Source organism: Artibeus jamaicensis, unplaced genomic scaffold (genome assembly GCF_021234435.1).
Source record: "Artibeus jamaicensis isolate MK-2021 breed Jamaican fruit bat unplaced genomic scaffold, CSHL_Jam_final scaffold_3151, whole genome shotgun sequence".
Lineage (NCBI taxonomy): Eukaryota > Metazoa > Chordata > Mammalia > Chiroptera > Phyllostomidae > Artibeus > Artibeus jamaicensis.
In genome coordinates, this window is record NW_026522037.1 from 2895176 (window position 1) to 2921560 (window position 26385).

Genomic DNA, 26385 nt, shown 5'->3' on the forward strand with positions numbered 1-26385 from the left:
CAGTGTGTCTCTGAACGTCTTTCTCAGTTGGCTGTGTGGCTGCGCGGTTCAACCTCCTGTCTGTCCCTCTCTCTTTCTACTGCTGCCCCCTCCCTTATGGTTTTGCTCTTGTGGATCAGTGTCCCTTTCCAGCATCCTCGTGTTCGTTTAGCTTCTTTTCATCCTCCCCGGAAGATTCTGAGAACCTTGAGGAAGGGAAGAAAGCCCCCGTAAGTGGAGCAGACTGCTTGCGGCCCAGACTGGAGACAGGGTGGGGGCTCTCACAGGCTTCAGTGCACGTAACTCGGACACCAGTGGGGCTGGTTCACGGGGCAGCACAGTGCACAGGGCTCGGGTCTGGGAGCTCAGCAGGCCGTCCGGTTTCTGAAATACCTTCCTTCTCTGGTCATTTTGCCCAAGTAAAAATAAAATTGGCTGAGATGTGACCACCACACTGTGCCAACCAGGATGGCATCTTAATAGGCTGCCTGAGCCGCGGCATGGGATTGGCAGCGTCCTCGCCCACACCGGAAACAGGCCTGACACGGAGGCCTGGCCCGACGCCCCTCATGAAGCCCCGTTTCAGAGTAACTGCCTGAATAAAGGTGGTCAGGTAACTAAGATTTTTTTTATTGAGCTGTTTTATTTATGTGGAGATTTTTTTTAATGTAAGCACGAAGAGAGAGAAAGCATAGTTAGCACATTGTCCGCTACATGATAACTGCAAAGCTGCTTGCCGTTGGCTGCCCGCAGACTCCTGTCCATTCCCTGCCCAGCTCTGTTGCGTTCAGAATAGCACTTCCTGCTTTTTTACAGTCTGGTCAAAAGAGGATAAAGTAGAGAAATTGGTTGTGGGAAGGGGGGAGTGCAGGTAGAAGGTCTTGCAAGAAGATCCAGCTGTTCCAGTGACGTCACCAGGTGGAACAAGTGCCTGGAAAGGTCAAGCAACGGTTTCGTTTCAATCCAAAGTAATTTGTGGGAACCCTGAGTAAGAAAAGCTGAGCTCAGGGGTCAGCCTTGTGTTAAGAGTCTTGGCTCCCCACACTCCAGGCCTGTGACCCTGGACCTCAGGTGTGCCCTGTCCCCCCTCAAATGCGGAGTCTCCTGCCGTAAAATTTCTGTGGGGTGGCAATGAGCCCATGTGGGTGAAGCTCAGGACACAGCTTCGTGCTGGTGAAGTGCTCAGCACCCCAGGGGCCTCCATTTCCCTTTTGTGCTTAGCTTGGGACAGCTGTTTCAGAAGCCGGTGGGATCAGTTGTGGCCCACTTGATGGCACTGGGCAGCTGTGTCGTTGTTGGGGGACCGATGCATCTATAGAAATACATTGGGTGCCTTCCCAGCCACCCATCCCAGTGAGTTCTGCGGAGGGCCCATTGCACTGGGACTCCAGGTGGGGTTTTTCCGTGTGTCTCGCCCTCTAGTGGCTAAGTGTGGAGTTTGCAAGGAACGTGTGCTCTGCTCAGCTCCGACCTGCCGCCAGGTCCCGCCCCCCAGCCCCGCCTTCCAGCCCCCGCCCACTGGGTTAGCCATTTGCAGCGTGGTCTTTATGGACTACTAAGGTGCTGTGGGCATTTCTCCTGCAGTTTTGAAACAATCCCCCCGTATCCCTTAAGTTTAAGAGCAAATTGAAGCACAAAAGAGCACTATCCCTTTTCAGTGATGACCTGGGTACTTTTTTTTTTTTTTTTTTATCATACTAGAATACTCCAGGTCTCTACTCCTAGCTTCACCTTGGGCACTTAAAAGGTGAGGTCTTCAGGCAAACACGACACTACACAATACTTTCTTCCATTACTGAAACAATGGAAACACAGACCCTACTGGTATTTACTACTTACAAGGTTTCTAAGACAATTAATGGTTCTGTAACAGGAAAACTGGTGTGCCCTGAAACCAAAAAAGTGATTTGTTAAAACCGAAGATCTCAGGACTGTAAAGAATGCTTAAGAAAAGCCAGGCAGGATCCAACGCCTGCCTGAAACGGCCCACTGCCAACTGACCTAAACAATCACGGGAACCCTGAATGCAAGGACGCCTGTTTTACTTGGGGCACAGACATTTACTCAAAGAAAATCAAGTCCTCAAGGGAGGAAAAGAGGAGATGAATCAGTTGGGAAAATGAAAGAGTAAAGATCAGTTTTCTCCAAGTTAATACGAAGATAAAATGACGTGCCAGAAAGGTCTCTGAGGAATACTTACTATTGTTTGCACATATATAGGGAAGCTAACTCAAAACAACAGCAGAGAAGGATACCTAAGATGTCTGCCCCCCAAAATACAAGACGGAGCAAACAGGGCAGAATGTTATCCGTCGTTAAATCCGGATGGTGGGCCCTCCAGTGTCCCACATCTCTGAAAATTTCCATCATTAAAAAAAAAAAAGTCACAACATGTCATTTGCCTTTTCAAGAGCTGTGCTTTGACTTGGGTTTTCATTTTGGAAACAAAACATGAAACATTTCAAAGATAGATCTTTTTTTATACATCTCTTTTCAAATAGCCATTCTAATAAAAAGGTTGAAAACCAGTGTTTAAGGAAATAATATGCTTTGTATGAGATACCTGTACGACGGAATGTTTTAAAACGGGCTTAATTCAACTAGTGGGTTGATATTACAGGGGAAGGGTGGAACACACAGGGATTCGATCTACACAAAATGCATTATTCTTTAAATCTGCACACTACCTCTGAAACTTAGTTTTGTGGGTGGTTACTGATAATGATATTTTCACAATCCCTACCTTTACCGACAAAAGTTTATGTTAAAAAATTATCTGATTGCAAAGCCTTACAGATCCTGTTTTCAAAAGGGCATAATTACATTTAAGAATATGTGCGATCACAGGCCTACCCTAACTGCTGAATCACCCCCTCACCTTAACTCCTACTTTCTCTCCAAACCTCATTTTAATATCTTCTTCAGGAATATCCTCCCTGACCTGTCATTACCTAATCAGGTGCTCAGTAAATATTAACTTTATGAATGGGTGAATGGCTCTCTCCTATAAAAATCTCAAAACTTCCCTTTATTTACAATTCCTTATATCGTTTTAACAACTATCAGGTCAATTTCAGTATTGTTATTTTTAACCCCGAAATTCTGCCCTTTAGAAGACCCCTAAAGGAACTTCAGACTTGGAAAATCTTGACATTTAGTGGGTTTGTTTATTCATTCATCAACCATTTAATGTATTCCATCGTGTGCACAGCAGTGAACAAGATAGACAGGGTGCCTAGCTCATACCGCTTACATGGGAAGGTGGGAGCAGAAAGGGAAATCACGTGATAAATGCCAGGGAGAGGTTGAGACAGAAGCTGGGAAAGTGAATGGGGACCGTTGGGTGTGCCGTTTTAGATAAGGTGGCCAGGGAAGGTCTATTAGAGGTAGTGACACTTGAGCTGAGGCCTGAATGAAGTGAAAGACACGGAGATACAGGTGAGTGGAGCATCCCTGGTGCAGCAAATAGAAAATGTAAAAAGCCCCAGGGCGAGAATGAGTTTCAGGGAGGAGCAAACGGCCGCAGGCAGTGGGGTGATGGAGAGTAGTAACCCAAACTCGGAGAGACAGACAAACTCTCCTTTACGGACTTGTGATGTGTGACTACCAGGGAAAGGCCTTTGCGAGGCGGTTGGAGTCTAGTATTTTTTTATACACGAAGTGCAGCCTTGCAAGATCAAGCGGAGGATGGGCTTGGTCCGACGGTGCAACGAGGTCCCTGGGGCTGTTGGATGGGGAAGGCATTGCAGGGGGAGCAAGGCAGAAGGAAGAACAGTGGGGAGACCCGGTCGGGCACGAGATGAAGGGGGCTCGGGCCAGGTAGCAGAGTGGAGGTGCTAAGACGTGGTCAGGACCTAAGGCACTGAATGACGGCCTGCCGGGAGGAGGGCGGGCAGGGCAGGTTATTCCCCAGCCCCCTGCCCCAAGCTGCCAGGCGGTTTCTGGCCCTCAACTCGGGAAAGGTCCCCTGTTCTTTCCTGCGGACCGTGGGATGCACAGAGGACTCAACTTCGCACAGGCCTGGAGCCCCACAGAGCGGGGATGAGCCGCATTAACAGCCGTGTGACTCTTGGCTGACCAATCCCTCCGGGTCAGATGGGTCTTCATCCAGAAAATGGAAATACTAGCGGGATGGGCTTCACGCTCGAGCACACCTGCGATGAAGGCGGCCTGCGCCTTCCCGGGCCGCTCAGCGGCACGAGCGCAGCGCCCCCCAGCGAGCGCCTGGCATGGCGTCGGCTTGCGCATGCGCATGGGCTGGGCTTCCCCTCTCGCGCGCCTGCGCGGAGATGCGGTCAGTTTGTTTAGGCAGCCGGGAGCGTGAGGGACGCTCAGTAGCAGAGCCTGGCGCGCTGCAGGCCGGCCGGCAGTGCCGAGGCTACGCGGCGGGGCCTTCGCCATGCCGGGAATGGTGCTGTTCGGCCGGCGCTGGGCCATCGCCAGCGACGACTTGGTCTTCCCCGGGTTGTTCGAGCTGTTCCTGCGTGTGCTGTGGTGAGGACGTTGGGCTCCCCTCAATGCCTGCGGGCGTCCCGGGCGGAGGAGCGAGAGGGCGGGGTGGCGTGCAGTCTGAGAGCAGGGACGGTCGTCAGGTGACTGCAGGGTCCAGAGTTTGCCTTGCATGCTCTTACCTAGTTCTCGCCACCGGCCGAGGAGGTAGGTGCTGTTACTCTCCCGTGTTGCGGACGGCAAAACTGAGGCCCAGAGCAGGGGCTGGCGGCCGGGACGCGCGCGTGCTGAGGGGCAAGCGCTGCCCTCCCCCGGCCCCTGCGTGCGGTCCGAGGCTTGGCTGTGGGAGCCGCCGGGACTTCCTTGCCTCCCGAAATCCAAAGCCTGGGGACCTGCTTCCTCCAGCCAGAAGCAGCCACCTGCATCCTTCCTGCACTCCGCGCGCGCGCGCGGTCCAGCATCTGGTACCTGCCAAAGGAAAGATGGGAAATAGCGCCTTTCAGTGCCGTTCTTGAGCCGGGTGTGGCTGAATTCCACGAGAAGCGGACAGGCTTGGCGTGTATACGCTCTTGTTTTTCAAAGCGTGAAATTGTAGGCACTGGGGCCCCGAGGTCTGTTCTCTCAGGGCATGAACAAGGAGCAACACATTATTATAGTAGATTCTTGATGGGAAAGAGAAAAACACACGGAATGTTAGGAGCTGCTGCTCCGTGGTTTCATAGTTTTTGGAGCTGAGCCTTTCCAGATGGTTTTCCCTTATTTCTAGATTCAGGGTCATACTATCGCCGAGCTGACAAAAGCATAAAAAATGTTGGAGTCCTTTTCCACTTGGACTAGAATCCCTGGCCTGCGCATGAATCCCTAATACCGGGTTCTCGTCAGGCATGCTGACCCCTCTGCTGAAGTACTCCTGTGATAGGGCCATGACTTTGGCGCTATTGAGTGCTGCCTTTCATTATTATGCTCTGAATTACAGAACATATTTGTGAGTGGACAGCACTTGTCCTTTCAAGTTTATCAATGTGTGGGATAGAACGTCGTTGCATAACTTGCTTCCCACACCTTTTTTTTTTTGTATTACACGTAGTAGATTAAAATGTGTGTGTGTGCTTAAGATTTTATTTATTATTATTAGGGGAAAGTAGAGAGAAAGACGGAGAGAAACATCAATGTGTGGTTGTCCCTCTTGAGCTACTGGGGACCTGGCCCACAACCCAGGCATGTGCCCTGACTGGGAATCAGACCTGTTACTCTTTGGTTCGCAGGCTGGCACTCAGTCCACAGAGCGGCACCGGCCGGGGCACAGTGTGTGTTTATCATTTCTTGTGAATCCACAGAAGTAAAAATTCTCTTGCTAATAGTTTAGCAAGCATGTAGTTTGTGGGTTTACCAGCTGTGTGTTTCTGAGTCATCAGGGGGCTGTTTCCAGCTGCCCAGATTGTATTTGCTTTCCTACAGCTATAAATGCCTTTCCTGTATTACAGCAGGCGCAGAATGAGAACAATCATGTAAGCACAGGAAGTGGAAAACTCATTTATTGATGAAAGTGATATTTCAGAGCAAACCTCACCTTGTTTTGGAAAATACTGACTCCTTTTCTTGCTTCCTATCATGTTTTACAAAGCAGCTCCTTGGGGTGCATTTCTAACCACCACCACCCCGTTTGCCAACAGGTGGATTGGCATCGTGACCTTGTATGTCAGGCACAGGGGGAGGCTGGACTGTGCCGGAGGGGTCCTGCTCAGCAGCTACTTGATCGTCCTCATCGTTCTCCTGGCGGTTATCATTTGCACCGTGTCGGCCATCGTGGGTGTCAGCATGAGAGGTAAAGGGGCCGCCTTTTCTGTTCCACACCTCGAGTGTGTAATAGCTTTATCGGCATGTAATCCACACACCATCTGACTCACCCATTTAAAGTGTGCAACACAGTGGGTTTGGGTGTATTCCCAGAGTTTTGCAACCATCACTGCGGCCCATTTGTGAGAACATTTGTATCACCCAAGAAGAAACCCCACACCCAGTAGCAGGCCCTCCTTAACTCTCCCCAGCCCCAGGCCACACTTTTTCTCCTCAGGTTTGCCAGTTTCGGACCTCATGGGGGTAGAATCACGAGTGTGTAGCCTTTTGGTCTGGCTTCTTAGCTTAGCATACTGTTTTCAAGGTTTACCCATGCGGTGGCATGTATCAGTACTTCATTCCTTTTATGGCTCAGTAATATTCTGTTGTGTGCACCTATCCCGTCTTACTGATTCATTCCCCAGTTGGTGGGCATTTGGGTGGTTCCCACTTTCTGGCTGTTACAAATGAGGCTGCTGTGAGCATTTACCTACATGCTTTTGTATAGACACATGCTTTTGATTCTCTTGGATGTGCACCTTCGGCAGAACTGCTACAGTGACTCTGTTTAACCTGAGGAACTGCCAGACTGTCTTCCAAGCAGCTGCACCGTTTTTGCTTTCCTACCAGTAGCTTATAAGGAAGGGTTCCAGTTTCTCCACATCTTCGGCAGCCCTGGTTATTTTCTGCATCATAGCCGTCCGCACGGAGGTGAAACGGTTCTGTCACAGTTGATTTGATTTGAGTTCCTTGATGACTCAAGATACTGAGCATCATCTCATGTGCTGATTGGCCATTTGTTGCCATTTTTGGAGAGTGTCTATTTAGATCCTTTGCCCAATTTTACTTGGGTTATTTGCCCTTTCACTAATGAGTTGCAAGAGTTTCATCTGTTCTTAATGATACTTTTTTCTGCATGTTGCCATTTTCCACAACATGTAGCCACTGTAGCTGAGAATGCTGGAAACCTTCCCTGTCGATTGCTCTGGTTCATAGGATGAGCTGAGCACTCTGGTGACTAATAAAGAGACAGATTAGGGGGTAAAACGCCTCCGTCAAAGGCAGGGCATGCCCCATCCAGCACACTGAGCGTTTTATCTCTGCTGGAGTGGGTGTAGGAGGCGGGCTTCCAGACGGAGAGGGCGGCGAGCCTGGGAGGCATGGCCGACGTGGCGGTGTCAGAGCGAGATCTTGGCGCTTTGGGATGATAGACTGAAACTTAAAGAACGCTAGTTCTCGGGGAGAGATACAGAGAAAAGTGTCGGTGGCAAAGTGTTTCATGAGACAAAGACCTCTGGGTCTGGAGGACCAGGAAGTGTGGTGTGTGTGTCCGCGTCCTGGGGCGAGCTACGGAAATGAGCTCTGTGTGTTCTAGTGACACCTCTGAAAACAGCGACGCCTGGGGTCTGGCTCAGAGAAGGTCCCCGTCCTGTGGCCATGTCAGTCCCCGAGGCTGGATTGTCACTGGTGCTGGATGATGAAGGAAAGGAACCGAGTGTGTACAGTGTGGCGTTTGTGGCATTATGAAGTTGTTTATAAGTCAGAATTCCTGAAAGATGAAGTATTGAAAATGGTCTCATTTCAGATACAGCATTACCTGATTTATTTGTCCTTTCTGTTCAGGTCACATTCTGGTTAACACACCATGTTTACAAGTCTAACTGTGGGTTTAGATCTGAGCAGTAAGTGTAAAGGTTTTTCCCCTGAAGTGCTTCCCTTCAGACACGTTTGAAGCTGTCAGGGCGCATTCGCATGCCTGTGCCGGCTGCCGGATTCACCAGGCCCCGCCTCCTCCACTGGCACAGGCTGCGGGGTCACCCGCCTCCTCCAGACATCACCCAGGTTAACTTGGGACATTCCCCCAGCCTTCCACATACCAAGGCTATGTGTTCTCGAAGCTGGCCCTCTGCCAGGCTTAGGAATGGACATGTGACCCGCCCTGGGGCCAGTGAAACTCAGGGAGTTTACTGGGAAGTTCTGGAGAAGTCCTTCCCTGCTCCCCTAGGACCATCATCCTCATCAAGGATGATTCTGTGCTTGGATGAGCTCTTGAATCCCATTGCGTTCTGGCCTCAACGGGCACCCCACCCCACCCCTCCCCCGCACAGGAGGGCAGAGTGGTGAGGAGCTCCCGGAGCCTGGGTGCCTGTCCCGGCTCTAAGTCAGGGCAGGGCTTCCTGGTGTGCGTGCGGGTTTGAGCTGGGCTTCCTGTCGTAACCTGTGGCAAGTCATCACAGCTGGATTGAAAATAGTGTTTTGTAAAAACAAATTCATGTAATTGCCAAGTGGTCACAAACGATTAACATCGTGTGAGACTTAGAGCCAGTATCCTTAATTATAAGGAGTCTTGTGACAAATAAGAAGAAGCCCTGACCGGCGTGCTCAGGTGGTTTGGCGTCGTCCTGCGAAGCGAGGACAGGGTGTGCGTCTGGGCTGCGGTTCCGTCCCCCGTTGGGGCGCATACCGGAGGCAGCTGATCCGTGTTTCCCTCTCTCTTTTTCCCCCCGCTTCCCTTCTTTCTAAAAATAAAGAAATAAAGTCTTTAAATAAAATGGGTCAGAAAAAGACCAATGGTAGAAACAATGGGTAAAGATCATGAACGGTTGAGTATAAATAACTTTTCCATTGCTCGGCCTCAGCCCGATAAAAGTCCGCCCCAGCGGCACACCGAGCCAGTGGTGCCGCGCAGACACGAGCAGCTCACTTGGGCTGCGGGCATCGGATGTGGTCGAGTCTCCTGGAAACCCGGAGATGCTGCGTGTGTGCGTCGGTCCATTTGTTCCTGTCTACGTGAATGTGTGCGAAGCACTTGTAGGCACGGTCCCTGCACTGCTGTTCGCAGGCGAGAAAGACCGGAGCAAACTCCACAGGCCGCTGGTTAAGTGACGGCTGTGACTTCTTGGTACGAGGGCCCGCTGTGCGCCTGTGGAAGGCAGTGAGAAATGCTGGAACAGACGAGGGAGGGTCCCCACCGAGCCGAGGCAGGGCCGCGTGCTGTCTGAGTTGGCTGCTTTTTTTCTCCAGGGTGTGTACCCATGTCACCTGTTGGTGTGCATTCTCTGGGAGGCCTCCACTGCACCTGTTTATCTTTAGGAAGGTGCAGAAAGGTGCTGGAACTATTTCAACGTTTTGCCTTTTACCTGCATGACCTGCACAAAATCAAGGAATGTTTTTTGTTTTTTTTTACAAATCGTATATTTTAGGTATATTTTTAAGTAACTGTTAACACATTTCTTCTTGATCCCTGGATGCATTCCATTGCCCCCTCTGTTTTACCCAGTCACCTCAATAGTTCATCTGTCTTTTGAGTGGAAAGACCACATTTGTTTAGCTTTTGGATGACTTCTCTCTAAAAGAAACACAAGTGGTAGATAGAGCACAGGTGGAACACAGGGTATTCAGTCCTTTAAAAATATATTTTACCTACTCTTCAGAGAGAGGGGAAGGGAGAAAGAGAAGGCTGCATCAACCGGTTGCTTCTCGCACCCCCACACTGAGGTCCTGGCCCACAACCCAGACATGTGCCCTGACTGGGAACCAAACTGGCGACATTTTGGTTCACAGACTGGCGCTCAACCCACTGAGCCACACCAGCCAGCGCTGGAATTCAGTCCTTTTGTATTCGAAAGCCTGCAGCTTGTGTTCTGGCCTGTCCTCTGTTTGTTGGTCAGCCGTGTAGCTTGGTTGGGAAGAATGTTGATGTCAGCGTGGTTGTTTCTAGTTTTGATGCGGGAACCTCCCTGATGAAACCCTCCCGTTCCTGCCCCGTGGGAGGTGGAACCGGGGAGGGTCCACCCTCCTGATGAGCACATTCGGACAGAACACCCTCGACATACAAGGTCTGCCAGTCGCTGCGTCTGGTTTTGGTTATCGGGCATCGTGCATCTCTGCGTCTTTATCTCTCAAAAGCTTGTCTCTCCTCCCAGGCCGGAGAAGGTTGCTACAGTGGCTCGAGGTGTTGAGTCCGAAGATTCCGCGACACAGACCTTCCTTTTGTGGCACTTACTTAAATGGCTGTGCCCAGTGAAGGGCAGGGGGGTTACTACACCGGGACTGCTGGGGACAGAGCTTCAGCGACACAGCTGTCTTGTTAACTGGGGGTGCTGGCCCCGCCACGCCCACTGCAGCAGCCAGGGCTACACCTGCAGCACTTTCCCTGGGGGAGAAAATAAGTACCTTGGTCAGATAAAAGTGTTTCGCTGGGCAGGCGTACTGTATAAAGACTTTTTCAGAATGTATTTCTCTCCTGGAATCTTAACCAGAACTCCATTTCCTGCTTCCTTATCCCTGTTATTTTTTTTCTCACTACTGCAGCATCAGCGTGTCGGAGTTTCAGGTCCGGGGGTGCTGAGTGTGAGGGTCCGCCTTCCTGTGGAGCCCAGCCCTTCAGGAAGCCGTGGGTGTGCGCAGAGTGATTCCTGTTTCTCTCTCGGCTGTTACACAACAACAGGCTCCAGATATAGAACTGATTTTTCACGCCTGCTCGTCTCTCGGACGGATGCTGGTTCAGTTACCTCATGAGCTCTTGTCTTTGTGCCAGAAATGAGTCCCCATAGTGTCTAATATTTTAACATGTGATTCCGAGTAATTCCTTCTGATGGCAGATCATTTTTGGACCTTAAAAGCAATTCCCTTACCAAATCATTCTTCAGAACTCAGATTTGCTCTGTCTTGATCACATGGTATTTTTGTGTTAGTTAAATTAGCATTTACCACAACTTTTTACCAAAGGGAGATTGTTGATACTTTACATCAAGACTTGAAGCATACAGAAGGTCTCTGTTGGTTCTTGGGTTTATTTTGCAAAGAGAGTAAGAATGTTGTGTCTAAAACGTTAGGCTTCTGTAAGTGGTCGTGAACATCAGACCTGTTCATATATCAAAAGTGGGGACCGTGGGGCATTGGGGCAGCAGAGAGCTGAGGCCACAGACGTGCGTTAGGTTTTGGAAAGTATCTGTGTAGCTCTCGGAGCCTCGGGCTCCTGGTTTGCACACCGGGACAGTGACCGTCTCACAGGCGCCGCGAGGACCGTGGAGGAGTGGGTGCCCAGTGTTCGCGGTGCCTGGAGTGGCAGGGGCTGCAGTGCAGGGTGGAGCTCACGCTGTTGTCTGTCAGACTTGCATCTCTGTTTGCAGGGGATAGTTCTGTTTTACACTGGTTGTCCCAGCATAATTGTTTGTATATTTTTCTTTTAAATTTTATTTATTCATTTGCAGGGAGAGGGGAAGGGAGGGAGACAGAGAGGGAGAAAAACATTGATGTGCGAGAGAAACATCCATTGGTTGCCTCTCCCACGCCCCCAACTGGGGACCTGGCCTGCAACCCAGGCGTGTGTCCTGACAGGGAATCGAACATGCAACCTTTCATTTCGAAGGTCAGCATTCATACCACTGAGCCACACCAGCCAGGACTGTCCTCACATGGTCAGCCTAGTTAGAACCCCAAAGTGTTTTTAAACCCTAATAAGTCTAAGAAGTGAATCTGAGGCTTCTTGTCACGTTTCCCATCCCTCCCTTTGTGACTTGCTGTCCATCTCAGGCACTGGTTACCAATCACAAGTGGAAGAGGCCAGGGGTGGGCATGCGTGCAGGACCACAGCGGCCCTAACAGCTGCACTCCCGCAGGAAGGAAACTCTTCATCTCCGAGGGGGCCAGTGACCAGCTCGAACATGTGCTGTGTTTCAGGGACCATCTGCAACCCTGGGCCCCGGAAGTCCATGTCCAGGCTGCTGTACATCCGCCTGGCGCTCTTCCTGCCCGAGATGGCCTGGGCTTCTCTGGGCGCCGCCTGGATAGCGGACAGCGTGCAGTGCGACAAGATCGTTGTGAACGGCATCATCGCCACCGTCGTCGTCAGGTGAGGCCTCCCCATCGTCCCTTTCGGTTTCTTGTCACAGACGCGTCTGCAAGGTGGGTGAACAGACCTTTCCAAGTAACGACAGGTGGCCCCGCACCGTGCAGGCTCCTAACAGAGTTAGAAGGTGGGCCTTTATGAGGAAACCGTAAACATTTAGAGGCACCCATTGGTACACGAGAAATAACTCATCTCCCATTATGCATCTGTTGATGGAGTTTTCTTTCTGACCAGCTCTCATACATTTTTCTGTACAAGAAGGAAGAAAATCTGACGCTCCCAACAAAGACAAAAAAGTCAATGTAGGATGAGAAGAAATACCGTGTCAGGAATGGCAACAGAATTATACACTGGAGAAGATTTTTGCATTTTCCAGGCTCAACATTTTTGAAAGATCTAATTGCATCCCTTGTGTTACAAATAAGGAAATGGACCCTCATGCTTTCGGTGCCCTTCCTGGGTCTCACCACCGGGGGCAGCCGAGTGCCTTCTCTGAGGTTCGTCTTCCGGAGGCAGCCACGGGTCAGGAGCCCACAGAGCCTCAACCGTGGAGGACGGCCTGCGAAAGGCCTGGCAGAGCCCTCGCGCTGTGGGAAAGGTTCCTTCGGTTTCACTGAGAAGCAGCACTGAGGAATAAGGGCCTGGTCGTGGTCAGGGGGCCACCACTCTGCTCCTGTTTTCCTCTGTGACCTTTACTGTTAGAGCTCTGCTCTTTGGGGGGCCTCATAAGGAACTTTCCAGAAACAAGGCTGCACGCCCTGGCCAGGTTCTGGGAGAGCCGCGTCTCCCCCGTCCCCGGAGCCACAGTTGTGCAGACGTGAACACTGAAGCCGCAGGAGGGAGCCTGTGGCACCAGCCTCTGACGTCGGGCCCCGGTCATCACCTGCTTTCTCTCTGTTTTGCAGCTGGATTATCATCGTGTCCACTGCGGTCACCATTATCATTGTCTTTGACCCCCTGGGGGGGAAAATGGCTCCGCACTTCGCTGCTGGCCCCAGCCTCCTGGACAGTCACGAGTCGAGCCAGTTCCTGACTGGCCTCAGGACGGCCGCCACGAGCGTGTGGGAAACGCGGATCAAGCTCCTGTGCTGCTGCGTTGGGAAGGACGACCGCACCCGCGTTGCCTTCTCCAGCACAGCGGAGCTTTTATCCACCTGCTTCTCAGTAAGCCGCGGGGTCTGGCTCCGCCCCTTTCTCCTGTTTGAGTCCGCATTGCTCCTGTTAAGACGAGTGCTCGACCCTCATTGCCATAAAATAGCCCTTGAGAGTTTGTGATCTGGGGAGTGATGTCGCTCCCCAGGATGCGCATGGAGGGCGGGGGCGGGGCGGGGGGAGGCATCACCCAGGGCCCTGCCCTGGCAGAGCCTGCCTCTCTGGTCAGCGCCCCCTGGTGTCAACACGGGTTTTGAATTCATTTTTGATCCCACAGAATGTGTGTTTAGGGAATCGTGCTGCCGTCTTTTCACGCCCTCCATTCGGTCAGTGCCCGGCAGACACTGTGTCCCAAGTGTCAGGCAGCCAAGGTGCCATCAGGCCTCGGCTCCTCACTGCTCCGGGGCATGACGGGCACGGCAGGCTTCCGCCGCTGTTCATAGCCAGGCAGGAGGCCATCACCACTCTATAGAGTGCTTTCGTCAGCAACTTGGAGATACCTGTTTTCCTGTCGTGTTTACCGTGTGTCTTCCCCTGTGATGGGCTCCGACGGGCTGCTGCGGAAATCATGGCTGAGACCCAGGCAGGGGCAGAGGCCTTCTCCTGCCCTCCCCTGCTCCTTTGCCGAGCTCTGTGTCGCCCCACTGCCCCAGCCTCCGCGTGCAGGTCAGAGGAGTGTGCCCCCCAGGCCGTTGTAAAAGAGTGCTCCCGCCTAGTCTGGAGCCAGTTGAGAGAAGGAAGAAGAGAACCTGGCCCTTCCCGGAGGGTGGCACCGCCTGCGTCACACTTGGAGAACTTGGGGCACAGGGGCGGCACCAGCCCCTTCCTCTGGACCACACGTGTTCGTGGGCAGTGCGACCCCTGCCGGCTCGCTAGCCCTCCTGGAAGGGAAGGGGCAGGTCAGGCTGAAGAGACTCGGCTGCTTTCCCAGCTCAGGACTCTTCCACACGCGATGTGCCCACCAGTCCAGCCTCCTGTGTCCCTACATGGGCCTGTCAACAGAAACTTCACAGCACCTTGAACACAGAGTATAAACTGGGGCCAGAATTGGCCGTTGCTGTGAAAGTGGCAAATTTGCCCACTTTACTCCCCAGCCTTATAAAGGATGGGAGGTACATTAAAAACAGCTAAGCCATGGAAGAGAAATTTGAAAATAGAGACCCACAAAATTTTTATGTTCTCCAGTGAATTTGTCTGAAGGTAGGGTAATAAAACACATTAAGCTCACTTACAGGAGGAGCCCCAAAAGGAAAACACTTCTTAAACACCTTTTTAGATATAACTCTACCTCTGTGTGTGTTTGTGCATGCACATATGTGTGTGTGCACACATGAATTGTATAAAGCTGATTTTGAGGATCTCATAGGCAGTTCCCGCCGAGTTATATGACAGGCTGTTGTGGTCTCGTACCCAGGACACAGACCTGGTGCCCAGTGACATTGCGGCAGGCCTCAGCCTTCTCCACCAGCAGCAGGACAGTATCAGGAACAACCAGGAGCCTAAGGAAGTGATCAGCCATTCCCCAGGCTCCTCCCAGGTAAGCGCATGCTTCTGTTGAGTTGCACAGTCTTGACATTTACACTGATTTGTAAATCTTTTTGAAAGAAAACAAACCCCCAAAAAAAACAAGCCACCCCCCAACCTGGCTCAAAACTAAATTTCCCGGAATTTTAAAACACAACCCGGACTGGCTCAACTAAAAACACCCAGCCATTTTTTTTTTTTTTTTTTTATAAATACCTTCCCAAAAAAAACGTGGCCAGCCTGTGAGCCAAAGGGTCGCCGGTTAGGGGACATGCCTGGGTTGCAGGCCAGGTCCCCCACAGGGGACACATGAGAGGCAACTGCACATGGATGTTTCTCTCCCTCTCTTTCTCCCTCTCTTCCCCTCATCTAAAATAAATAAATAAAGTCTTTAAGAAAACAAATAAAGAAAACTAGCCAGCAGCTATGCCAGGAGCTGGCTTGGAATCAGAACTGTGGCTTGTGCTGGCTGTGGTTTGTCACCTGTTAGGTGGGGCAGCTTCTCATCACCTGGAGTCAGGTGGAGGAGGACAGTCCTGGCCCCTTCGACATCCATTGTATTTTTAAAGCATCCTCTTCCAGGAAATCGGCTGTGAGTCCAGCGGAGGGGCCCTCTTCTCTGGGCCTGGGGAGAGGAACAGTTCAGCTCTGCTTGATCCCAGTTTTCCTGCCACAGATCTTTGTGCTTTTGGAAGAGAAAGTTCCGCATAGCTGCATGTGTCCCTCTTACTCGGCACCTAGCTCTCAGCTGGTCTGTTGCCGTGGCCTGAAAATCTGGTTTGCTCCTGTGTCGGGCAGGAAGTCACCCGCTCCTCCCACCAGGAGCCTGGGGGATGCTGGGGGTTTCTGCTGTTGACCCCACTGTCCTCGCTGCACGCTGTAGGGTGAGCGTCCTGCCCGAGTTTAAGGACTTGTTTTCCCCGTGGACGTGCTCTGAGAGGTCTGTTGGATGGGCAGAGAAAGGGGAGATCAGGCATTTGAGTTCCGGTCTAAGGAACTCCAGAAGGGGTTCCCCTCGACCAAGAGCCGGCCGTCTTCCCCTGCAGGAAGCCGATCTGTACGCAGAGTTAGAGCACTGCCGGCATTACATGCAGTTCGCAGCGGCCGCCTACGGGTGGCCCCTCTACGTCTACAGGAACCCGTTCACCGGGCTCTGCAGGATCGGCGGCGACTGGTAGGCTCAGGGGGCCGCGCCTGGTGGGCGGCGGTGGAGGGATGGAAGGGGGCCCCCACGTTCCTGTCCGCCCATTATTTTGTAAAAGTCATCCTAGTTCCCTTAAAAAAAAAAAAGCCTTCTGTTTTGCAATCTTTCAGAAACTGCAAGCACAGCACTAAGCATTCCCACATCTCCTTTATCTGGAGGCACCCGCCGGGACTCATTTTTGTCACGTGGGCTGGGTCGCTCTCCGCAGCCCTCCCCTGAGCACCGGGCTGCAGTTGCAGGCATCAGTCCCTTTATCTCTGGTGACTGTGTCCTGTTCTTCGTAGGAACACGGACATTCTTTCATGTAGCTCCAGTACGGTTGTCAAATTCAGAAAACTTACCGTGAATCTCAGCCCCTTTACAACTTGTGTGCCAGCTTTCCCAACCGTCCCAATACTGTTTTTATAGCGGTTTTTCCTCCAATCCGGGACGACGCATGTAGTTACGTTTCTCCTTCAACTCGGAGCCGCTTCTCCGCCATTTTTCACCTTTCTTGACCCTGATGTTGTGAAAGGGGCGGCCCAGCTGGGCTGCAGACTGGCCCTCACTGCGCGTGGCGGCGTGCACGCCAGACACCTCCAGTGGGGACGCTCTGTGAGGAATCTTGTCCCTCGTGGTTCGTCACAGAGAAGACACGTGGTGGCAGTTGGGCCCATTTCGGGTGATTCTGGGGCCTCTCTGTCCTTGCTGACTTCGTTCATTTTTTTGAAAACGTGAAGCGTTCCCAAGATCCCAGAAGTCAACACTCTAGTGAGGAACGAAGCACGCGGTCTTTGCACAGGATGGGGCCTGGCGCGCCCCCGCCCCGCCCCCCAGTGCCGTCAGTGCTGCCAGTGTGGTAAGCTTCGGCTGTGCCTGTGCTTAGTTGCAGAAGCCGGACTACAGAATACGACGTGGTTGGAGGTGATCAGCTGCACTGCCATTTTGGCTCCATCCTGCACACGACGGGGCTGCAGTACCGGGATTTCATTCACATAAGCTTCCATGACCAGGTGGGGCGTGGCAGCACTTCCTGGCCTCTCTAGGGCCCTGGCGTTCGTTGAATTCTGATGGAAGTTATCAGTTACTCCCCCGGAAAGGTGTGTGTAGACACACATACCACGCACTCTCCCACCCCCAAGTTTTACGTGTCATTTCAGGGGCTTTTCAACCCCCCAGAAGCCCACACCGGTCTAACCTGCATTGGAGCAGGACATCTTCCCAAGAGAGCTGTGTCCCCTGCTCATGGGTCCTTTTGTCACTGCAGAGGGGGGAGTCCCGTGTGGGCAGGCCCCACAGAGGTGCTTGGGGTGGGTCAGTCCCGGTTTTGGGGTCCGAGCTGCACCCACAGAGATGTGGGGCAGTGGGTCTCACACTCTGCAGGGAACCAGGAGCACCGGGAAGTTGGTGGCCCTCCCGTGCTGTGGTTAAGGAGCAGTGGTCTCTCAGCTCTCGCGTGCACTGCCCCCTAGGACCTCCTGGGAGCTCTCAAACCCCCACAGGCCCAGGCCACACCCGGGTCCACTGTGTCAGACCCCTGGCAGTGGCCCTAGCTCTCGGCCCCCAGGGGGTCCAGTGGGCAGGAATCGGGGCCACTGCTGAGCATCCTGCCCTGCGGCTCCCAGCAGCCCAGGTCACAGGCTGCTCCCAGGGAGCCCGAGTGGCCAGGGGAGACGAGGCACGACTCTGATGAGCTCCGTGCGACTCCACGTGTGCAGGCCTCGGGGAAAATGGCGGCGTCTCAGAGGAGACTGTGTCTCGGAGGGCTGGGGGCTGTTCTGGGAGCTCCTGCCAGGCCCCAGGGTCATTGTCGTTGGGCTCCTCTCCTGGGCAGGCCGGGGTGGGGCGTGAAGTCGGCGTCCTTCCTGCCTGCTGTAAGCACAGAACGTCCACCATGAGCCAGTGGCCATTATCACAGTATCGCTGTCACTGGCCCCTGGCCGTCCATGGCTGGGTGTTGCATCTGCACTCCAACCCGCAGCGCTTAGTGCCACCATATCCCCTGGGAGATGAAGGAGAGTGGGAGCTGGAGACGCCCTCAGTGTCCTTGCAGGACCGGCTGCGAAGGCCAGAGCCCGGATGCTTGGTGCTGGACGAGAGTGATGCTTACCTGGCCCAGATGTCTCACCTGCTCGTACTTCACAGAACAGGGGCTCTGGTCCCGCCACCAAGCTGGCCCCACCCCACCTGTGGGTGACAAACAGGGTGGTGGTAACCTTAAGACAGTTGGGGAAAAGGGACCTGTTGGCCTTGGCCTGGCCTGTTAGCCCTGACCCGAACGGATGACTGCCATTGGTCCGCACGGCGCTGGACTCACCCACTGACCCTACAGAAGCTGGGCCACAGTGCGGGAGGCCCAGTGAGCCTGTAGCCCCGCAGCCGTGCAGCACGGGCGGGAGGGCAGGGAAGTGGGCGGGGGAAACAGGGTTTTTCAGGTGAACGAAGGCGTGGGCCAAGAAAGCCTTTGGTGCACAGAGAGCCAGAGTGGCTGTCCTCCCCGAGGCCTCACGCGTCTCTCCCCCCACAGGTCTACGAGCTTCCCTTCATAGTGGCCCTGGATCACAGGAAGGAGTCTGTGGTGGTCGCTGTGAGAGGAACCATGTCTCTGCAGGTGAGCAGCCCGACACAGGCCTGGGAACAAGGGGCACAGACGCCTGGGGCCCTTCCCAGCCAGTTCCTGCATCAGACACAGAGGAAAACCCCGGGTCGGGAAAAGGGGAAGTGAATCCTGGGTTGTGAGATACTTCCTTCGAAAAACGGGTGAAGTTATTTCCTTTTAATTGGGAAATGCCAGAAACGTAGACGCCAGTGGGGTGGGCTGCCCATTGGAGGAGCTTCTACGGGGGCGTCCACTTGACTCCCTGGATGTGCCTGGCCAGGCCCCCAGCCTGGGAGACCATCCCCTTGAATTCTCTACTTCCAGCGCCAGAAAGGAATAGTTAAGCAGTGTGTCAAAGTCACATCATGCTGTTGTCCCCTCCCCACCCTCCACCTCCACCCCCGCCGATGTGGTATCCTTCTGTTGCCCCGTTGCATGGAGACACGAGGACAGGGCCTCTGGTCTTCCTCGCCCACTGCCCAGGCTGTTGAGCGTGGGTGCGTGCGGCCCTGCCAGGGCCCCAGTCTCTCTGGCTATCTCCTCGCCACCCCCAGCGCCGTGGCCCCTGTCCTGGTCCCAGTTCCTGTCTTTCCTGGGCTAGGGAAACGTTTTCTACCCTGGTCCCTGTCTCTAGTCTCTCACTGTCCTAGTCTGTCCCAAGTACTGTCGACAACTCTTGGGAACGTGGGTCAGAGCTGGCCACTCAGAAACCTCCAGTGATTTCCTGCTGCTTTGAACACGGAGTTCATGTTTCTGGCCCCAGCTTGGTTGGCGCTTTAGACCTATCCCCTGGGCACTGGGGTCTCAGCCTGGGGCAGGTGCTGCCCTGGGTCCTGGGGACACGCCTGCCTCCCACAGGCCACCTCTCTGCGGTGCCCCCTTGACACATCCATTGCTGGGCTCCTGTGAGCCCGGCCCACTGCCTGCTTCCCGTGTAGATGCCTCTGTCTTGTGTCCTGCAGCTCCGTCAGGTGACAGCGCCTGTTTTGTGCTTCCTAAAATCAAGTATTTGGGGGGGTTCTCGGCTCAGGTGCCACTTCTCCCAGGAAGCCTCCCCTGCCTGCTCCGTCTGCTCCCTGACTTGTCAGTGAGCCGTGGACCGAGTCCCAGTGCAGGGCTTACGGGTGCTTTGTGGAACTTGGTTATGTGCAGTGATGGAGGACAGAGGGTGTGTCTGGGACAGGTCCCAAGTCCTCCTCTCTCTTGTTCATGCCTGGCTCAGAGGTGGTCCTACAGCAAGACTCTCTGGAGCTATTGGCCTCTGGGTTTCTCTCCTGAGTTCCGGCTTCACGGGTTCAGGCCCCCACGGTCTGACCCAGGAGAATGCCAGCCCCGCTGTGCCCGGGAGGGACCCGCCTCATCCCCGCTGACACCTCTTCTCCCGATGCCCTTTCACAGGACATCCTGACGGACCTGTCAGCAGAGAGCGAGACCCTGGACCTGGAGTGTGATGTGCAAGACCGTTTGGCCCATAAGGTAGAAACCCTGGGGTCTGGGGTGTTGCTGGGTGAATGGGGTCAGAACTTCCCCCTGCGGAATGTCCTGTTCACTCCAGCCACATACAGACAGCTGCCACACGCCAAGTGCCACGCCCAGTGGGCGCTTGTGTCCCCACGGTGCCAGTTCCCACCCCAGCCTTTGAGGAGAAGCAGGTTCAGAGTGGCTTGCCAGAAAGCCACTCAGCCCTTGGAATGAGTATCAGAGTCGGCATATGAGCCCTGGTCGAACATGCTCTTCCTTTGTGGTTAAAGCAGTATGTTCCGACGGCGGGAGAAATGGCCTTCATTCAACACAGTGCACACCGGCCCCTCTTCTGGAAGGCAGGCTCCGGCACTTTCCTGGGTGCTGCTCCCGGCGTTTTCTCCACGCCGCGGCCTGTGCTTGGGGTTTGCTAGTGCTGTGCTGTGGGTGGGTGGGTGGGTGGGTGGGTGGGTGGGTGACACGGCCTGCCCTGAGCATTGTTGGCTTATTTTCAACTGTTTTAAATGTAAGTAGCCTAATACAGGGTCCGGCAGAAGTAATGCCCCTGATTTCATTATAAAATCATAAGCACATCATCCTGCAACATAACAGTACCACCATGGGACACTTTAGGTGAAATGTTCAAATTAAAACTGTAAATTATTACACCCATGGTATTACCCTACCAACCACATTCAAGCAGGCGTTACTTCTGCTGGACGCCGCACTTTCCATTTTAACCGTCCGTAAGTGTGCGATTCGGCAGCATCGGCACCTTCAGAATGCTGTGTCCCTCAGCACTGTCTGCACCCAGAGCTTCTGTCCTCCCAAACGTGACGCTGACTCCCCTTCCCGGCCCCTGGGAAGCACCCCTCTCTGCCCCCCGTGGCTTTGGTGGTTCTGGAGCCCCCACCCAGGAGGGTCGCATGGTCCGTGGCACCCTTCTGCTTCTGCTTTGCTTCACTCAGCAGCGCGCCCTCCAGGCTGGTCTGCTCAGTTGAAGGCCGGAGTGAGGGCGGTGCCCGTACTTTGACTGTTGTGACTCCCGTGCAGAGACGTGTTCAGGTCCCTGCTCCCATGTCTTTTGGGCGTAAGCCCAGCAGTGGGTTGCTGGGAGTCTCTGGTTTTAACTTTGAGGAACTCGCACAGTTTTCTAACAGCTGCCCAATTACATTCCACCGGCCAGTGTCAGGGTTCCCTCTCTCCACGGCCACACTTCCCATTCTCTCCGTGGGGGCAGCCTCTGTGGGGGTGGGCGTGGCCTCTGCCTGTGGTTCCCGGGAAGGGTGAGGTCCCAGGGCAGAGGACGGCAGGGCGGGCCTCGTGCTGGTTTATACACTTCATGTGCTCTTTAACTAAGACACACGTGTTACCTCCGTAGTAATCACTTCTTTAAATAAAATGCCGAACTTTTATTAGGTGTGGGTCACAGTCGAGCGTGGCTGCTGGTCAGGAGCCGCAGTGTCCTCCCGGGGCCGGTTTCTAGTAGGAAGCGGACTGGGGCTTCGACGGCCGCCAGTTAGAAGCCCGACAGCCCCGAGTGCGAATTTTTTCCCTTTAACCCTCGCTACATGTTTGTCCCTCAAGTCACAAGAGTCCATCTTACTGTTGCACGTCTTTGAAAATTTTTCATGCCCCATGACAGACATGCCGACCCGCCCACCAGAGTCTGTAGGAGAGGCTGAGGTCAGTCCTGGCAGGCCTGTCCCAGGCTGTGTGACCTCGGCCGCTGCACCCGGGGTGAGGCCTCTACTCTTGGCTCCGGCTGCACCGAGCTTGGCTGTGACACTGTCCACGGTGCCTGGAGTGGAAGGCTCTGCCCTGGAAACGTTCTTGGCGTTTTGTGTGTGCGAGGCCTGAGCCGGGAGACACCCCACAGCGGCTCCGGTCCGAGCGGCTCCGGTGCTAGTCGGGGGGGCCCTGAGCCAGCCCTGTGACTGGCACCCAGGATGGGCTGGAGGAAGCCGACAGCGCCGCGCACTTGCAGGGAGCAAAGGGAAACCAGCTGTTTTGTCAGGAAGTGCTGTCACGTTGTCCCCAAGATGGCAAATGTGTCAAGCCACCTTTTGGTTTCTCTTCTGAGGCCAGGACAGCGCCGTGCTGCCAGAATTACAGGCCTGGCGTCAGAATGCACGGCAGCTCCGGAGACGGCCAGCGAGGCTGCCGTCGTGCCCAGAACTTCTCCCCGTCCGGCCACAAGGAAGTGCCCTGACGTGTGCCGAGAGCATTGTCTCTCCCAGGGGGACTGCTCAGCCGTGTTTATGCGGAAGTTTTACACGGTAGTTGTTGAAACTAAAGCAAAACCTGACCTCCCTAAAACTCACTTTGAAGCTCTAAGTTTTGCCTTTGCAGGCACAATGGATGCTGAATCAGTGCCCCTGACTCAGAGCATTGTTTTAGTGTCGTTTCGAAACCTCAGTTATATGCGACCTAAATCTGACCAACCGTAGGGACTTGGCTGCACTAACCCATGGTATGCCCAAATGGCAGGAGAGTGTGGTCACAGAAATGCCCTGGAAATACCCACTGAGGAGGACAGGTGTTGCTGGTGGCGCCCATTTGGTCGCAGGAATGTGTACTGAGCACCTGCCGGCACGCCGGGCTCTCTGCCGCAGGTGCTGGGAATGTCACCGTGAGTGGTGGGCGTGGGTGGCCCTGCCTGAGATGCTTCTCCCTTAGCAGGGACAGAGTCGCCAATAAGTGTGCACAGCGTAGTTCTGTCATCCGTCGTTGGGCGGGCACCTGCCTTGTCTGACAGTCACGAGTCGCCTCCTTTGTCTTTTCAGGGGATCTCCCAAGCTGCCAGGTACGTGTACCGTCGACTGGTCAGCGACGGGATTTTGAGCCAGGCCTTCAGCGTTGCTCCCGTGAGATTGCCACTTTTCTTTATCTTCCATTTTCTCTGCCACCAGCTGTTTGGCTTTCTAACCTTTCTTCATTCTGTCTGTTCCCCAGGAGTACCGGCTGGTGGTCGTGGGGCACAGCCTGGGGGCGGGCGCCGCGGCCCTGCTGGCCTTCATGCTCAGAAGCTCCTACCCGCACGTCAGGTGCTACGCCTTCTCCCCGCCCCACGGGCTACTCAGGTACTGAGCTTGTGAGTGGGACAGGCGCTGCGGGTGGGTCACGGTTAGGGCTGGTCTTCTGTGGGTGGCTTAACTTTTCATCCCCAGAAGTTTGTTTCCCAGTACTGTTTGGTTAAAGGAAGACTGAGCAGCCTTTCACAGGTCTGTCTGACCATGGCTTCGACTTCCTAAATGACATGGTGCTGTGTGACAGGCAACACAGCGATTTATACCTGTTGCAAAATGACCACCAGTCTGGTGAACACCACCACACGTTCTTTCTTGTGATGAGGACCTTGATACTCTTGGCAACAACCTTCAACTATGCAAACGGCGCTACGTACAGGCAGCGTGCTTACTTTGTAACTGGGCGTTTTGACCCCTTCATTCCCTTCATCTGTTTCACCCCCCCCCCAGCCCCACTCCTGGGCAGCCACCAACCTGTTCCCTGTCAGCCTGTTTAGATGCCACCCACATGCATCTGTCGGGCTCACCTCACTGGACACAATGCCCTCAAGGTCCTTCTGTGTTGTTTCAAATGGGTAAGGTTTCGATTATATATAGAAAACTTTTGTAAGGGTTTATTTGAGCCAAACTGAGCGCATGTGCTAGGGAGTGAGGTCTCCAGTGCTGCCGAGATTTCATCCGTTTTCATAGCTGAGTAATGTTCCATCGTGTGTGTATGTCCACACGCACACACTTCGTCCACTCGTTCTGCAGTGGACGCTGAGGTGCTCCCCATGTCTTGGCTGCTGCACCGACGGACACGGGGGTGCACACTGTCTTTCCAGTCAGGGCGGAGGAAGGAAATAGAACCAGTTGTTCTTTAAATTTCAGCAAATCTCTTCATGAGTACTCAAAGGACTTCACCGTGTCACTCGTCCTGGGCAAGGACGTGATTCCCAGGTGGGTGTGCCCGACGCTCGTCCGGGGAGGGGCGTTGCCATAGAGACTGAATGCTGGGCCTCACTCTGCCCTGTGACGAACAGGTTAAGCGTGACCAACCTAGAAGATCTGAAGAGGAGGATCTTGCGCGTGATCGCGCACTGCAACAAGCCCAAGGTAACTGGTGCCCGTCGGGGGCTGCGGGGGCGGGGCCTCCCCAGGAGGAAGATGCCTCGTGAATTCAAGGCCTCTGTGCCCAGGGCAGGTGGTGCTTTGCTGCCCAGACATCTGTGCCTACAGATGATGTCTAAGAAAGCAGAGGACCAGCCCTGGCTGGTGTAGCTCAGTGGATTGAGCGTGGGCCTGTGAACCAAAGGATCGCAGTTCGATTCCCAGTCAGGGCACATGCCTGGGTTGCAGGCCAGTTCCCAGCAGGGGATGCACCAGGGGCAACCATACATTGATATTTCTCTCCCTCTCTCCTTCCCTTTCCCCCTAAAAATAAATAAATAAAATCTTTAAAAAAGATTTAAAAAAAAGAAATGGTTCTTAGAGGTGAGGTCTGAGGCCGGGAGCAGGTAATGAGATGTGAGCTTTGACCAAAATAAATACCAAAATGGGATTTAGTTTAGAGCTCTGACAGTTTTAGATTTTTCTGCTAATTGGAACAAAAATTTTAAATTTAAAATAAACCTTCTACTTACCAGCCACCACCCCAGATTTTAAAATACTAGCCACTAATGTCTTGAAGGGAAGAGAAAAGCTGTTTTGGCAGAGTCACCTGAACAGAATTAAGGGTAATTTGCCCTCAAAATGTGTACGATTCAGCTTTTAAATATCGCATCTAGTGTGACGGCTCCTTTGCCCGGGAGTCACCCGAGTGGAGGCCCAGTGACCCCACACTCCTGAGATCTGTGACTTCAGAGCAGGGACACCGCCCGGCACCTGTCCCGGCTGAGCCGCTGCCCCCTCACCCCGGCTCAGGTCCCAGGATTCCCGGGGCCCTGCAGAGCCTCTGGGTGACGCGGCGCCTCCCTCTCGGTCTTGCTCTCAGTACAAGATCCTGCTGCACGGGTGCTGGTATGAGCTGTTCGGAGGGAGCCCGGACAGCCTTCCGACCGAGCTGGACGGCGGCGACCGTGCAGACCTGACACAGCCTCTCCTCGGGGAGCAGAGCCTGCTGACCCATGGCTCCCCGCTGCCGTCCCCCACCAAGTACCCGCCCCTCTACCCTCCAGGCCGCATCATCCACCTGGAGGAGGAAGGCACTTCCAGGAGGTGAGCCACGGGCCGCAGGGCCCTCACGCGGCACGGTCCACGCACCACAGTAACAGAAACACGTGTGTGCAGTGGAACCCAGAGCGATGCTTTGCTAGTAACAGGTGGTTTTCTTCTCCAGGTTTTCCTGCTATACTTCTCAGTATACTGCCAGGTGGGCGCACGAATCAGAATTCAGCAAGATCCTCATTGGCCCAAAGATGCTGACGGACCACATGCCGGACATCCTGATGCGAGCCTTGGACAGTGTGGTGTCTGACAGCAGTGTCTGCGATTCCTGTCCTGCCCCAGGGGGCTTCAACGCTGATGACAGACTTCCACCGTTGTGACTCGACGCCTGAGCGAAGCCCATGACGCCAGGACAGCGGTAGGAACTGGACAGGCACTGGGCTTGGTGGTCTGAATGGTGGGCTGCTCTGGGAACCAGCTGTGACCCCAGCATCTGAGCACCAGGAGTCAGGAGGGCACCGAGGTGGGGGGGCTCCCGAAACTGAATGTGGGTGAAGCCCCACAGAAGCCCCTCTCCCCGGTGGCCTGCGGATTCCTGGGCTTCTGAGAACTGCCTGGGGAAGGGCGGGACTGCAGCAGCTGGGTTTAAGGCCCCCTTTCCCTGGCGGCCCCCGGTCAGCTGAGGCCGCACTGGGCACACAGGTGTGCGGCTCATGCAGCACACGGACCTTCCCGGCTGCACAGACAGCCCTGAGCTGTGACCGGGAACCCAGACGAAACCAGGGAAGTGCGTGGGGAAGCTCCCGCCCCTCGGGCTACAGCCTGGTCCTTGTTTACACACACAATCCAGTGTCTCATCAACACCCGCTGGTGGGAACACTCTTGGGGCTGGCCAGTGGAATTAGAGGGCGTCAAGAAATAAAGCACATACACATGTCCCTGGTCTGCGCGGTGCTGTGCTCTCCTGCTGGGCGCTCCCAGGAAGCGCTCTTTCCCTGGGTGGTCTCAGCGGTGTTCTCCTGCCCACCATAAGCAGAGGGCAGTCGAAGTCTTCCTGGCCCCATGGCTGTGGAGCAGAGGTGCAAGGACACCTGGCTTCACCCCAGGCTGCAAAGCCAGTAAAATGACGGCGCAGGGATTTCTTTAAAGAACAACGCCCACAAGGAGGGGAAGG

General features: G+C 54.1%; 1 protein-coding gene across 1 annotated transcript; it reads left to right on the forward strand.

The window, feature by feature from the left end:
• Positions 1-4283: 4283 nt before the first annotated feature.
• On the forward strand, positions 4284-26149 carry DAGLB (diacylglycerol lipase beta). The gene is made up of 15 exons (XM_037134806.2): positions 4284-4473; positions 6102-6253; positions 11950-12121; positions 13024-13282; positions 14685-14807; positions 15841-15968; positions 16864-16990; positions 18505-18588; positions 19975-20052; positions 22824-22904; positions 22993-23120; positions 23937-24005; positions 24089-24161; positions 25039-25262; positions 25384-26149. The coding sequence occupies exons 1-15, from the start codon at positions 4379-4381 to the stop codon at positions 25589-25591; spliced, it is 2001 nt and encodes a 666-aa protein (XP_036990701.2). The 5' UTR covers positions 4284-4378; the 3' UTR covers positions 25592-26149.
• The last annotated feature ends 236 nt before the right edge of the window (positions 26150-26385 follow it).